The sequence below is a fragment of the Juglans microcarpa x Juglans regia genome, chromosome 2D (genome assembly GCF_004785595.1).
Source record: "Juglans microcarpa x Juglans regia isolate MS1-56 chromosome 2D, Jm3101_v1.0, whole genome shotgun sequence".
In the NCBI taxonomy this organism is placed as follows: Eukaryota; Viridiplantae; Streptophyta; class Magnoliopsida; order Fagales; family Juglandaceae; genus Juglans; species Juglans microcarpa x Juglans regia.
The window spans coordinates 11,736,583-11,752,077 of NC_054596.1; the positions used below are offsets into that span (position 1 = coordinate 11,736,583).

The 15,495-nt window shown below is 35.9% G+C and overlaps 1 protein-coding gene across 1 annotated transcript; it reads left to right on the forward strand.

Annotated features, from left to right (window-relative positions):
• Positions 1-2,549: 2,549 nt before the first annotated feature.
• On the forward strand, positions 2,550-15,224 carry LOC121248722 (histone deacetylase 14). The gene is made up of 9 exons (XM_041147267.1): positions 2,550-2,660; positions 3,780-4,054; positions 5,297-5,371; positions 8,613-8,714; positions 10,384-10,455; positions 12,414-12,470; positions 12,739-12,990; positions 13,837-14,018; positions 14,763-15,224. The coding sequence occupies exons 1-9, from the start codon at positions 2,621-2,623 to the stop codon at positions 15,061-15,063; spliced, it is 1,356 nt and encodes a 451-aa protein (XP_041003201.1). The 5' UTR covers positions 2,550-2,620; the 3' UTR covers positions 15,064-15,224.
• Positions 15,225-15,495: the final 271 nt, after the last annotated feature.

Genomic DNA, 15,495 nt, shown 5'->3' on the forward strand with positions numbered 1-15,495 from the left:
AGACCTGTTGGATGCAGAAGATATTTGCGATTTCTTCTGATCTTGTCATTTTCTTTTTGTATTGGATAATTGACCATTCTTGTTTTCAGGCCCCATACAATCGTCCAAAAACTTGAGTTCTCTCTCTCTCTCTCTCTGTACTGTGTGTCTATGGGTTGAGATAAATATATATGCTGGTTTTCTCATTTCCCAAAGCGCAAATATAAACTGAAGAACCAACAAGCTGCTTTTGGCATGTAACTATGTTCCAACCTTGTGTAGGAACAATCTGTAAATTGTATATGGCTTGTGCACAAGTCTATGAGGCAATTAGTACGTACGTCAGAAAAAAAAAAAAAAAACTAAAAATCAAATATGTTCTGGAGCGGATGGAATCATGGAAACTAGCTTGTAAGCAAACACTTCCTTGTATTCGGTCCAGCACTCAAAATTCCCTATTTGAACCTGTAAGTATGTTCCTCCCGTGCACCTCCTATATATGAGAGGATCCAGTTTGTTAGCACCAAGGGGAGGAGTCATCCCTTTTAATTCCCTTCTCGGCCCCCACCTTCCTCCGACACCATAAGATATTGGTGTATTTTTTCTTTGTTTTTCTCATATGTATGTACAACTAGCCAATTTTAGCATGCATGTGTCCCACAATGCAATCTTCACCACTAGCACTATTTTGTGCCCAATTAATGCTAGTTATAAATCTTAAATGTACAAGTCCCTTTTTGTAAAAATGTAAGTCATATCAAGAAAAAGTAAGTTTTTCACATTTTTTCATAGTGGGGTTCACTTTTTTATAAAAGAGCTTGCGCGAGACTTATACATTTGGAGCTTGTATATATAACTTCTCTTTCTGGCAAGACCATTAGGTATGTTGGGCTTACACACATTTCATATGGTGTGAAATCACCACTTATCTCAAAAGTTTTATAAGTTGATGAGAAGTTGTAAATTTAATTATTTGTATTATATATCCTTATCATTTCTCCTCACGTGTGAGTCATACTCATTCTCAATGAATGAGCCCAATACGTGAAATATTTAATTAAATGAAGTAAAGTGAGTTAGGATTCGAACTCAAGACCTTTGCTCTAATATCATGTAAAATCACCACTTATCTCAAAAGAATAAATTGATGGGAATATGTATATTTAATTATTTCTATTATATATTCTTAACACATGGTGACTCTTCCATCAAAGATTAATTATCATCAGGATTGTGATGATAATCTCTAACGGTAGTCTATAAACTTCAAGGTAGGCCAATAGGGGGTCCACACCATTAGCCTAATTTGGATAATGAGTTGAGATGAGATGAGTTGAGATGATTTGTGAATAAGAATGAGATATTTGAGTTAAGTTGAGATGAGATAAATTAGAAATGGTTTGAGTTAAATCTTTTATGGGGTTTTGGAAAATGAGAGAGAAATGCTGAATAAAAATATTATAAAGTTAAAATATTGTTAGAATATAATTTTTAATATAATTTGTGTATTGAGATTTGAAAAAGTTGAATTATTTTTTATGTTTTACTTGAAAATTTGAGAAAATTGTAATAATTAAGTAATGCTTAGATAAAAAAGTTGAAGATTTGAAATTGAATTTTTTTTTTTTTTTGTAGCATTTGGATATTGAGATGAGATGATGTTAGATGGAAGCATTTCTCTATCCAAATAAGGTATAAATGGATGAACATTTCATATTCAAAAATGGTTTTTGGGTTTGTAAAGTTTTGTTTTAATCCTTAGGTTTATGTTTTAAATATGTTTAATAAATTGCATAATCACTTATTTTTATCGTTTACAAAAAAAAAAATTGAAATAATATATATTATAGAAATGAGTAATGCTAGATACAATACTAAATTCTACACAAACCTTATAAAAAAAAGAAGGATATATTCACTATTAAAAAAAATAAAATTTCAAGTAAATCTAACTCACTTTTTTCAAATTCATATATTTGGATTGTAGGTACCATTTCTCTTAAAATATTCATATACATATATCCGTATATACGTCACGTGATGATGGACATGCTACTTTTAAAGAAAAATAGAAAATAATAATTAAAAGTTAAATGACCATTTAAAGTCCTAAATCTTTTTGAAAAAAAAAATCCAAAACTATAAAAAGAAATACATTAAAAACCTCAAAAATGAAGTAAAAGCAATAAAAAACTAAACATAAAAACAAAACAGAAATAAAATTAAAAAAGCATAGGATTAAAAAAACATGTATAAGAAAATAAAACAAATACCATATAGTTGAAAAAAAATATTAAAAAATAATATTCTCTCATTTTTTTAAAAATTTTATAAAATATTTTAACTTAAATAATTTTATTATTTTTTATAAATTTTTTTATCTCATCTTATCCCACTTTAAATAAAAACTAATCTCTATAATCTTAGATGAGATGTTGACACTGTTAAAAAGGTTTGACCATTGAAATTATGTCACAAATATATTACAGCAAAAAGCCAAAAATGGATCGAGCGGAAAATCATTCCCAGTCCACATAAAATGAACGGTTTTTTTTTTTTTTTTTTTTAAGTAAAATGGTTGATTTCTTTAAAAATAAAACTGAATAGCTAAATTTGTATCGTTCGTTGCCCATCCGTCCCTATGCAGCTCCAAGCAGTCCCTTGTTCTCCATCTTCTGCTGGTAAACCCCGACCCCCCGGGGAAACGGACAAGCTCTTTCTTCTTGAGTTTTTATATGGCTGTTAAAAAAATATTAACTTTTGATTAGGGTATCCTTGAATACTTGAATAGTTTGGTGTAGGAGAAGAAAGCATAGGGTATGGTGCGGGACAACGAACAGTGGGCTTTGGTACAAATGTGATGCAGGACACTAGATTAGTTTTCTTGACTGGTTCTTGTGATTTAGTCTTGTACGTTGGACAATGATGCAATTCTTAATCCAAAATTGATAACTTTTGTCTAAGCCTAGCTTTAAATGGCAGAAGTTAGTTCAAGTATTGCAGTTATTTTTTTTTATATGTAAGAATTTTACTAGTATTAAAAGAAGAGGAGATACTGTCCAAGTACACAGGACGTATACAAGAGGAAACACCTAGCCTGGAAGAAGTGGTGCGGTTATGAAATTTTTTGGATTAGATTTTATTACTACTCTTTTGTGTCTCATTAATATACAAAAATTGGAAGAATTACCACTCTGTAAAAGATTGATGAACTGTTACTACCCTGATGCCAATTGCAAATTACTAGTCTGAGCACTTCCATTTCTACCTAAGACTAGTTGAGGAATATCTGCAATCCATGGTCCAATTTATTTGCAGGATTTATATTGTTTGTCATGTTTTCAGATTCTGACTTCTTTGAACTGTTTTCTTTTGGTGGTTAGAGAAAGATATGGTGCTATGTTTCATGATCACCACCTTCACTGTTCACTTGTCCACTCAAGTCAATGCTGAGGGTTGGCATGAAACCTAAATTTGAGCCTGGCTTAGTTAGCAACTGAATAGTTGTACAATGAGCTGGAAAAAAAAATATATTAATAGCCTATGGCACAGATTTGTGCTGTTAATTTTCTTGTTGAGTACATGATCTAGGAAAGAGGTTTACAGATATTAGGGTTCCCAAACTAATTTCTCTGTACTTTAATGTGGATATGGCATATCCTCACACTTGTTTGCTAGATTTACCTTTTGGAATTCTCTTGATTAGTACTTACCAAAAAAGAAAAAATAAAACAGTCTTGATTAATGCATATGATAATGTTGTTATATCCCACAATAGTCTAGCCTTTATTGTTTTCCAGATCAAGGAATTGTGCATGTGCCAGGGAACATGTTTTTGGTGCGGCATCATTTATACAAGTGGAAGAGTCATTTTAGAATTGATGCGGATGGAAAGTTTGTGGAGGATCAATTTTTCCCAAAGAACTTGAGAAGTGGAAGGAGATTTTTAAGAAGTATTGGAGCTTCCATTACTTGTTCAAATGGTATAGGGAAGGATCCGTATATTCTATCTAATGAAAAGATCAATAATGCAAGGCTGATTTATGCTGTAGCTCCTGCCATGGGTCATAACCAGGTGTGTAGCTGTTTTGTATCAAACCCTAATATGCTGAATAATATCATACAAGCAGAATATATGATCCCTATTCTGCAAGTTATCTCAAGGATCTCAAATATATCCAAGCAATTGGTATCCGATTGAAAGATAGAAAGCATAGATTCACATCCCCTACTTGCTGACAGCACAAATGGAATGGCTGATCATTCATTGTAGGAAGTTTTTTAAGACCTCACTAATCAGCCTCACACATGTTAATTATTGTCATCATTATTTGCCCATATTCTTTGGACTACTAACTCTCTTAAAAAGCTATTTAGCTTCTGAAATCATTAAAGTTACGTTATAGTTTGTATGTAAAATTTTTCAAGTAGGAAAAATACTGCTCTCTGTTCCTCCTGCAGACTAATTCCAGAAGATTACTCATGCACTTTGTCTAAAATTTGAAATGTTGTTTAAGTGCTCTATTATTGAAGTATCTAATATCAACCACTCTGGGAAATCGGATGATTATTTCGTCATTTCAGAAGTTCCATAGGCCTTTCTTGGTCCAAAAATTACCTGATCACCTCTTTGATCCTTCATCGCCTTGCTGATCCAGTGGCCAAGAAAGAGTACTTCCAGCTAGGCACCATTGATATGACTTCTTTTTCCTGCTTTGCTGAGAGGGCTGGAACATGATACTCAGGGTTCTACTTCTAGTGAATGACAAATAACGATTAAATCATGGAGGCTTTTCACTACAAACTAGTTGAGGTTACTTATCCATTTTCGTGTGAAAGAGGACCTGAACTAGGATTATATTCGTAGATTAGATTGTGTAGATTATGGAGTCTTCACTCCTTGTTGAAAGCTCTTTCAAATAGCATCAGTGTTGAAAGCATTCAATTACAATAAAGTTTTGTATGCATGTTTGTACTTTCAGAGGAAATGGATGGAGTGAAGAAAAGAAGAGACCAGGATATATTTATTTCATGTGGATTTCGAGCTCACTTCAATTAGTAATAAGAAATTCCAGTTCTTTTTTTCTTGAGCATACAAAAGAACATAAGAGGAAAGAGGTCTTTTGATGCAACTGGCTCTCAAGCTCAATCACTTCAATTTATAATTAAAATAAGTAATTTCATCTTCAGTTTTGTTTTTAGCATACCGATCCTATTACCTGTTATTATTATTATTATTATCAGTCATGGTGTTTCTTATTTGTTTGAAGCTGAGTATATACCTCTAATTGTACTCTTGGTGTATAACTGCTAACAGGAATCACATCCAGAATCTCATTTTAGAGTTCCTGCTATTGTTAATGCCCTTGAGAAGATGGAGATGACTCCGAAGGTATTTATTTTAGAGTCCCTGCAACTGCTAGGCCTCATAAACTGTGTGGACTTTGATGATTCCCTAGTTATTTTTGAGTTTCATGCCTGAATTATTTTTCTTCAGTATTCGTAGGCTTTAACAAGTTTGAATAACAAACTCCATAAGCAAGAGTATAGATGCAGATTAAATGAGAGCACTGAGAAGCTGTTGGCCCAATTATAGGCTTTATTTCTCTTGGCAGTTGCTATAGATTTTAATGGGCTAAACTTTTATGATTTTCTTGCATCTATTTCTTGCTCTTGATTAGGTGTTTTTCTCTTATACAGGTACCGTATCCTTGGGTTACCCTTATTTATTCTTTTTATTAATAGAAATTTCTTTTACCTATAAAATAAAAACTGATAACAAGATGGTGTTTTGATGGTCAACGACGGAACCATGGCCTACAACTTTCAATTATCATCTCTATAAGTAATTAGCCTTTACATACGAGGAGGTTATGATTTTAAATTCAGAGTGGCATGCGTGCAACTCTGATTTTGTGGATTGTCAAGGCATTCTATAGATATGTGTTTACAACCCCTTTTAGCTTCACCAATGCAACTTATCACCACACTGTCTATAAGAAAGTATTTTCCTCTCTTTTATATATTGCCTACGTTTTTTCCTCTCTTCCATATATTTCTTAAGTTTTTCTTGCCTTCACAACTCAATTGCCCTGAAAAGATTGCTATATTTTCACTCTTTCTATGCACAAAATGTGGCGCCCCCAATCCCCTTATATAAATACACAGGGATCGAGACGCCAGGATGGTGACAACACGGTCACACATCCCAACGAAGTGCCAGTGTGTGTACATGCAACAGTGTACAAATAAAATAACGCAGCGGATAGTCAAATAAGTACCAGAATTTAAATACAAATATTTAAATACAATTTATCTTTAAAAAAAATAAATATACAGTCATCCCAAATATAATACAAAAGGTAAATACATAAACTGATAAAAACACATAACTCACTAAACAGGAGCAATCCCAGATCACTCCTCCAACGGAGCCAAGCTAAGGCTCGTCATCATCATCTGCATCAAAATCTGCGATACCATAAAATGGTACCACAGGTAAGTATAAACTAAACAACTCTCGGGATAAAAATACATTAATGCAACCAACAAAATAACAAAATACCTTTAGCCATAAAATATCATTTTTTCCCAGAAAAATGATTATTTCCAACACACGCCAAAAATCCCATTTTGGCCCAAAATATCCGTAACACATTTTCCCATAAAATGATTCACACAAACAATCCAATTATCGGACACTGTAGCCGGGAATCGCAGGCGGGACTCTACCACCGTCCCTGCTTACCACCATCCCTACCGCGTGCACCGTAGGCGGGAATCACAGGCGGGACACAACCACCATCCCTGCTTACCACCATCCCTAACGCGTGCACCGTAGGCGGGAATCACAGGCGGGACTCTACCACCATCCCTGCTTACCACCATCCCTACAGTTCCTTTACACATAATAAATACTTAACAGAGCACTGTAGGCGGGAATCACAGGCGGGACACAACCACCATCCCTGCTTACCACCATCCCTACAGTCTCTTTCCTTTTACTCACATGAAAATCCAAATCCAATAAATACATAAACATGTATGCAATACACGAAAACCCAGTTTTCTTTACAAACATGATCATGCATGCAATATGCGATGTACGTGAACAAGTCATAACCAACAACCACAATTCACAATGCAAACAAACACAACTCCGTCCACAATCCATCCAACCCCCGAAACTCCTCGGACTCAGTCCGGCAAAACAACCCAATTCACAGATAATATGTGTTAGTGCAAAATATATTTAAATCACGAAAGTTCTTTAAGGAAAATACTTACAGTGCAATATAATAATTTCCGGAGGATCTCGAAGTTGCAAGTGGTGATTTCTGAGCAACACCACAGTGTAAAATACACTGTGGCCGTGGGTCACAATTACCAACTTTTCAACGAGGACAAACGAAGACCCAAGATTGATAGGGTAGGGCCTAGGGAGGTCGGTGAAGCCAATGGTGGCGGTGGTTTGCCGTGGGTGGCGGCGGAATGGGCGGTAGAAGACCAAAATGCCCAAATCGGAAATGTAGTTGGTGGAGCTTCACCGGTGACGGATCGGAGGTGGGGTTGGGTCCAATGGGTTGCCAAGAGGTCGGGGATGAAGTGGTAGGAAGATGGTGGCCAATGGTGGTGCGACGGCGGCGCAACGGCGGAAGGAGTGCCGCGGCTTCGAAGAGCTACTGGTGGTTAACGGCGGCACGGATGGAGGTGAGATTGGTGGGGTGAGGTCGCCGGCGGCTGGGGAAGCTAATGGGCTGGGCGGTGAGGGCCACCGCCGGCTCACGGCGGCGCTGGCGTGAAGGTGGCCCGCGACTTCGTGGGGGGCGTGTGGGCTACCGGCGGCGAGGTAGGGGCTGAGGTTTGGGAGGTGAGGTCGCCGGAGGGAGGGGGAGCTGGTCGGCTGGGCGGTGTCGCGCACGGCGGCGCGACGGCAGCGCTGGGAGGAGACGATGGAAACGGGCGGAGGAGAGGAGAGAGAGAGATCGCGCGGGAAGGAGAGGAAATGAGGAAAAAAAAAGAAAAGAAAAGAAAGAAAAGAAAAAGGAAGGAAAGAAAAAATGGAGGAAAAGAAATGAGGTCCAATCCTCATAACTTGGGTCACAAAAAAGATCCAACGGAGACGATTTTAAAACCACAAGTTAAATAAAATAATTTAAACGTAATGGTAAAGTCAAATTGAAATAATTAAATCCCACAGTAATTAATTTAAATATTAAAAGCAATTTAAATGCATAATAATAAATAAATATTTGGAAAGCACAAAAAAATAATTTTCACCAAATAAAATCATAGAAATAAACTTACTAAAAATCCAACCAATTTTAAAATAAGAGGATAAATTTTTGAATAATCAAAAATAATCCTTCAGTAAAAATACACTGAAATACGGGGTGTTACACAAAACCCAACTAAAGATGAATACCAAAGACATGGTCGAATCTTATCTTCAGAAAGGAGTGAGTGTAAATGGGTGGGTGAGGACGTCTCCCATTCTGTATCCTGTGAGACTGGAGAAAAGCTCAATCTTTTCTATTTTTGTTTATGGAAAACAAATTATAATTATAATGATATTATGGATAAGACAATTTCTTGTTTGTATATGCTTAATCGTGCTTTTTTGTATAACCCAGTTCCGTGGCTCAGAGATTATTGAACTTCAGAGTTTCAAGCCGGCTTCAGTAGATGATATTGCAAGTGTTCATGCCAGAGCCTATGTGTCAGGCCTTGAAAAGGTAGCATCAAAGTTTGATATCTTAGTTTTTCCGGTTCTGTTCCTTGTATCAGACTATAATGTGTCAAGAAACAGCCTAATTTTATATGGATTCAAGGAATGGAAGGATATGATGCCATATGTTCTTTGCCCTTTTTTTTTTTGTCTAGCTTCTAGTGTTCTTTCTGCATCTTCTATTTTGATGAGTAGTTAAAATTTATTAAAAAGCATAAGAACTGCGCCCGGGTACATGAGAAGTATACAGTGATCCTTCATATACTTTTCTTGTATGTATTTCCAACTTTTAGGCCTCGTTTGTTTTCACAGATGAGTTGAGATTAAAATTAAAAGTTGAATAAAATATTGTTAGAATATATTTTTTTAATATTATTTTTGCTTTAGGATTTGAAAAAGTTGAATTGTTTATTTTATTTTGTGTGGAAATTTAGGAAAGTTGTAATGATTAGATGAGATTAGTTGAGAGGAGTTGTGAAAACAAACGAGGCCTTAGACTTCATGAAAGTTCTTTTTTTTTTTTTTTTTTTTTTTTCCTAAAAGTTTTGTACGGTTACATTTCAGAACCTTTATTTTGTCCTGTAGAAGCAAAGCGATGAAATATTGTTCAAATAAAGAATACATTAGATTTATTCTTGATAATTAGCTAAGCAAAGCAATAACTCTCTTGAATTGGCATTCAGTCCAAAGAATGGAGGAAAGATGCCATATGTTGATGACGAGCTTGAGAGTTGGGACTTACTAAAAGTGAATGTAGTAACTAGTCTAAAAACTAGTGCAGTAATCACAAGCATTTTGAATGCCAATAGGTTCCCACCAAGATCTAGTATTGAATCTTCATATCTTTTGACTGGTTCATATGGTAGTAATGTTTCTCAGGTCACAGGAAAGCCTAGAGAGAATCTGCCTGACAACATGTGATTCTGTCGGTCATAAATGAGCTTACTTGATCTATCCAAGATACATTCCTTGAAGTTAGGTTATTTGTGGATGATGTGTTAATTGATAGGTTCACGAGTCTAGATTGAAAGCCAATTCTAAGATGTGAGTTTCATAAATATAAAAATGGAGATGAGGGGATAGTAGAAAGTAATGGTCGTTATATACTGAGTTGCATTAATAATTCATAAAGCATAGAATATAGATATAGAAAGAAAGGTAACCACTTGGCAGAATGAGGAGATTGGGAAGAACATTGCCCATAGAATTAGAGAAAGATGAGAAGTTAGATATGACTGTTGCAAAGACCTACTATTCTCTATGGTATCTTGGACTATTAAGAGGTGTCAAGTCATATGGTGAGAGACTCCTGGAGGAAGAGAGGTACCTACCTAAGAGAAAAGATTTTCTCCTAGAGTGGTTGGATACTCTGTATGTATCATCTCTTGAAGACATTAACCATATTATAGAAGTGACTTTTTGAGTATCCTTAACATTAAGTCGTAAAGTTTTTGGTGCTCCTTCTATTATTGACTTTTCTAGGTTTCAAATATCTGACTTCCACAAAACCCATGCTCCATTGTTTCTTCCACATTCCCTATACAGTACATATTGGTATGTTAAGCTGGTGCTCTGTAAATATCATATGCTCATATAGTACATAGAAGAACCTGATATCAATCAGGAAAAATTCCTTTCCTAAAGTTCTATATTATTTTCTTGGTGTATGTTTATAGGCTATGGATCAGGCTTCTCAACAGGGTGTTATATTCATTGATGGTTCTGGACCAACATATGCAACTGCCACTGTAAGTGAATACTTTGGATTACTTTGGATGTTTGTTCTTTTCTATCTTGAGCCTGGGGTTATTTAGAGATATCTGTTCTAGAAGTTGCAAGTCATCATTAATTGATGGTATCCTGAACAGATCCAACTTTTTTGACCAGCAAGAAATCTTCGTTAGAAAACACTAAAGGTACAACCAAGTGCACTGGGTGCATACAAGAGAGACGCCTATCTTGAAGGAGAAAAAGATACAAGAAACCATGAAATTGTAACCCATTAAAGCCTTTTGAGGCTGTCCATAGAAGACAGTATTGAAAAAGAAAGTTTTGAGCTCTTCCAATGTCTGTTCACAGTCCTCAAAGATTTATGATTCATTTCTTTCTAAATACACCAAATGAGGCAAATAGAAACCATCTCCCATATTGTTGCAAACTGTGGGCTTCCACCTAACCTTCTACAGGATTAAACAGGTCCACAATTTCTTCTGGGCAAGACCCAAGCCAAATCAACCCGACTGAAGATGTCACTCCACAAGGCACAAACAATCTTGCAATGATGTAAAAGATGATCAACAAACTCATCATTCCTATTACACATGAATCACAAGTCAATAAATTAGGCATCTGTTCATTTTAAAATTCAATGATGTTTCTTCTTAACCTAGAAAAGCTGATCCAAACATTCTCTATCTAGAAAATGTATCTGCAGTTAAAAATATAATGGAGCTCAAAGAGGAAATGTGGTTAAATTGATGAACTTTACTACTTTTTTCAGTATGAATTGAGTTAAACTTTATGATCAATCCCTGGAAAAGTGAATGTTTTGAATAGAATATATTAGATTTATGTTGGAAAAAAAAAAAAAAAAAACTGGTGAAGATATTAAAAAGAAAATGAGTTAAAACTGTACTGCCATGTGGTTTGACAATCAAACTTCATAAGCTGATTCAAAATCCCTAAATTTTATTGAAATATTAACTTACAATTGTATTGCAGTCATGCTCTAGCAACAAACTCTTGAGTGGCTTTTGTCATGGCCCCTTGAAATCATTGGGATAAAAAAACTCATGCTTTCCCAATATGTAATTGTATCTTTGTTACAGTAGAGAGAGAGAGAGAGAGTTCTCTCGTGTGGAGAAACCTAGAACACTAATGCCGCAAAGCTTTTTTACAAAGGTACTTCAACATAACCCCAAGGGGTTGGCCCAAGTGGTGAAGGCCTTGGTCTTAAGGTATCACTCCCTTCAAGGTCCAAGGTTCAACACCTCATAGGTGCAAACAATCCTTTGGGGTCACACTCCCTGGTGAAATGCCAGCAATTTAACTGGTTCTGTGTAGGGAGACTTCCAAGGGTGCGGTGCACGGGACCGGGGTTTACTCTGCAGGGGTGGGTCCGAAGGGTCTTGCCTTGGAGAGGTTCCCCGTCATCAAAAACAAAAACAAAAACAAAGGTACTTCAACATCAAATACCAGTGATTTTTTCCCTTAAAGAAGCATGCACTCCAATCTCAAAGGGAGCTGAAACAACGAGGATTACATTAGATCAGTAGATTTACAAGCGTAATAATTTTCTGTAGAATTAACACATTGAAAAGAGTGTCTCACAATATTTGGGAGGCAGGTCTGCAATTTTTATTTCAAGGGTTGGAAGTAATCTACTTTATGATGTATATTTGCGTTTTGTGTGATTCGAGGTTTTCTTATTGGTTTGCTCAGTTTTAAGCATTTCCCAATGATAACATATTCAGATAAAAAAAAAAAAAAAAATGCTGCTGTTGGAAGCAAGTTCTGATAACATATTCAGTTTTAAGCATCTCCTTTTTGTCCATAATCTTTCCATGAATTTGAAAATTCTGATATCAATGGTTTGTGATTTTATTGATAACTGTTTCGTGTATGTTTGAGTTGAATATTGATGCATGCATTTGCAAGCAATATGTTGCTCATTCCGCTCTTTCTTATGATGAAATTGTTGGTGCAGACTTTTCACGAGTCATTAGTTGCAGCTGGAGCAGGAATTGCCTTAGTTGATTCAGTGGTGATGTCTCGACCTGGCACGTCAGTCTCTTAATGATACTGATTATATTTAAAATTTTATGCGCTCCGCTGAAACAAAGCATTCTTTTTGCTTCAATGCAATGTGGTTTAGGAGAAGGGGATGAAATCTTAATGTTTGCTCCTTCAAATGTTTATACTTGCACTGGAGTTTAATTGATTGTGGAAGTAGTTTCTAGTTTTAAGTTCTTCTAGATTGTTGGACAGTTTAGTTCTAGCAATGTTTCCAAATTTTATATTTCTTATTTCAGGTTGCTGCATCAAAGAACCGCCTGGATCCACCTGTGGGCTTTGCTTTGATAAGACCTCCAGGACATCATGCTATTCCGTTGGGGCCTATGGGGTTTTGTGTTTTTGGAAATGTGGCCATTGCAGCTCGTTATGCCCAACGTGCACATGGGTTAAAGCGTGTGTTTATCATTGATTTTGACGTTCACCATGGGAATGGGACAAATGATGCTTTTTATGACGATCCAGATATATTTTTCCTTTCAACTCACCAAGTAAGCAATAATTTGGCCTTGAACCGTTTTTTATGTTTTGCCCTGCCATTTGGTCACAAACTTCATAATTTGCTTAATCTTTGAGCAACTTCATATTTCTCACCAATTATGAAATTTCATCAGTTGCAGTGTCTAAAGACTCTTAGATAGGACTTAAATATATTTGTATGTGTCCATAGAGGGGCCATTGTTTGAAGTCATTATTTCGATGAATCATTTCTTTTAACAGAAGAAGATTATGTTAACACTTAACTCGAAATTCCAGATTCCATTCTGGAAGACAACTTTTTGTGAAGAATTCTCCATGGTATATCTTTCCATGCCTAATGTGAAAAAATGAATGCCAAAATTTGGCTGTCTCTTAGTATCGGCAAGAAAAAGTACATAAAAGTATCCATTTAGATAGATATAGCCTGGAATTTACCAAAATAGGAAAGATATTTGTACCGTGTCAAAGTAAGGAACCATGTCATATGTGTTTAGATAGATTCTATTTTGAGAGAGTTGAAAAGGTACTATCTTGTTGGAAGGTTCTATATATCTGGATCAACCCTTGATAATGGTACATATGTAGCTATGCATATATAAGAGTCTAAATAATATGCATCTTTGAGTGACTAGTGAAAAGGATCATGCTAACTTCTTGACTCCAAAAGATTCCGTCTTCAAAATACTTTTCTGTTGTACGTTTCTGTTCTATTATACTATCCAGATCCGAATAAGACTGCATAATAGATGTTCTGTTTTCAGTTATTTAATAATTACTATTTCCGTTGGATGGCTAACATCTTGAAAGTTCATTTCTCACCAACCAATTTAGTCCAATTTTGGTCTTGTTTAATACAGGACGGAAGCTACCCTGGTACTGGTAAAGTTGATGAGGTAGGCCGCGGAGATGGTGAAGGAACAACACTAAATCTGCCTCTACCAGGAGGCTCAGGTGACATTGCCATGACAACTGTGTTTGATGAAGTCATTGCACCTTGTGCTCAAAGGTTTAAACCAGACATAATTCTTGTCTCTGCTGGGTGAGAATCCTATTTCTTTTGAAAGAAATGCATGCTTCTCATGAAAAACAATGTTTGCTTAAAGACCTAATCAATCCACCATCCTTTTTTTTTTTTTAATATTTGACTGTCTGTTGTTGAGTTGTAGATGTCATGTCAGTATGAAGGAATTTCTTAATTATTTCGTTTTCTATTTCATTGAATCTAAAATAAACTGTTGTACATGTTGACCCATTAATACGGGAGAAATCCCAAAAGGAGGCTATAGGTGGAGCTAGAACCTTCGTAAAGAAGGGAGGATGGTGGATTGATTCATTGAATTAACGTCTGTTAGTAACCACTGTTCATACCCCAACTTCTAACCTATCTAATTATAAAGAGCTTGAAGGAAAATAATTCTAACCACTGCACTTAAATAAAAAATAACAACGGATAATGAAATTTCTGGAAAGTAATTTTACAATGTGTTTAACAAAGTTAATATTAAGTATACTTTTTATCCTATGCCATCTGATTCGAAGTTGTATGGCTGTGTTGAATTTGCAATTTAACTTTTAATTTTTCTTTCTCAATGACAATGAACACATCTGAGGCACATGCACTAAGTAGCTCAGTTTTCAAAATATGGCTCGCCTTTTCCTCCTTTTCTTGACTTTGCTGGTGGAGAGATGAAGCTTAGGCTTAGCTCTGGATAGACATTTTAGATACTCACCAGTATTGAAATTGGGATTTGACACTTGCATATCTTGCAACTGAACTTGTTAGGTATGATGGTCATGTATTGGATCCACTGGCCAGTCTGCAGTTCACCACAGGAACATACTACATGCTTGCATCCAAAATCAAACTCCTTGCTAAAGATCTATGTGGGGGTCGCTGTGTGTTTTTCTTGGAAGGAGGATACAACCTTGAGTCACTTTCATACTCGGTGGCAGATTCATTCCGCGCTTTTCTTGGGGAGCAGAGCTTGGCGTCCGAGTTTGACAACCCTGCCATTTTGTATGAGGAACCATCAACCAAGGTTAAGCAAGCGATTCAGAGGGTGAAACATATACATTCCTTGTGAGGATGTCCAAACCTGTATGATATGTATTAACTACTTTTTAAGTTGTTCACCTAGGTCCATGTACATTCGGAAGTTGTCTATATCCGATATTCCCATAACAATGTCTCACTTCCAACTCTGGAAATTGGTATACAAATATTGAAGAAGAAAATTTTCTTTTATTGCATTTTCAAATATTTGATTGACAGCTTAAAGCATAAGTTACCAAAGTATCTCGTCCTTGGAAAATGTCATTCTAATTTCTTGAACGAATTGGATAGTCTAATACAGAGAGAGAGGTAGACACAACACAACATTAAATGCTTTAGTGGGGGCCTGCCCTACTTGAAAATATAATGCAGGCAACATTATGTTACACATCAGGTTGAAGAGGCAGTGAATGAGTGAAGTGTTTTGTCTAATGTTAGGGTTTGGCAGATGAAGTGGACGTGA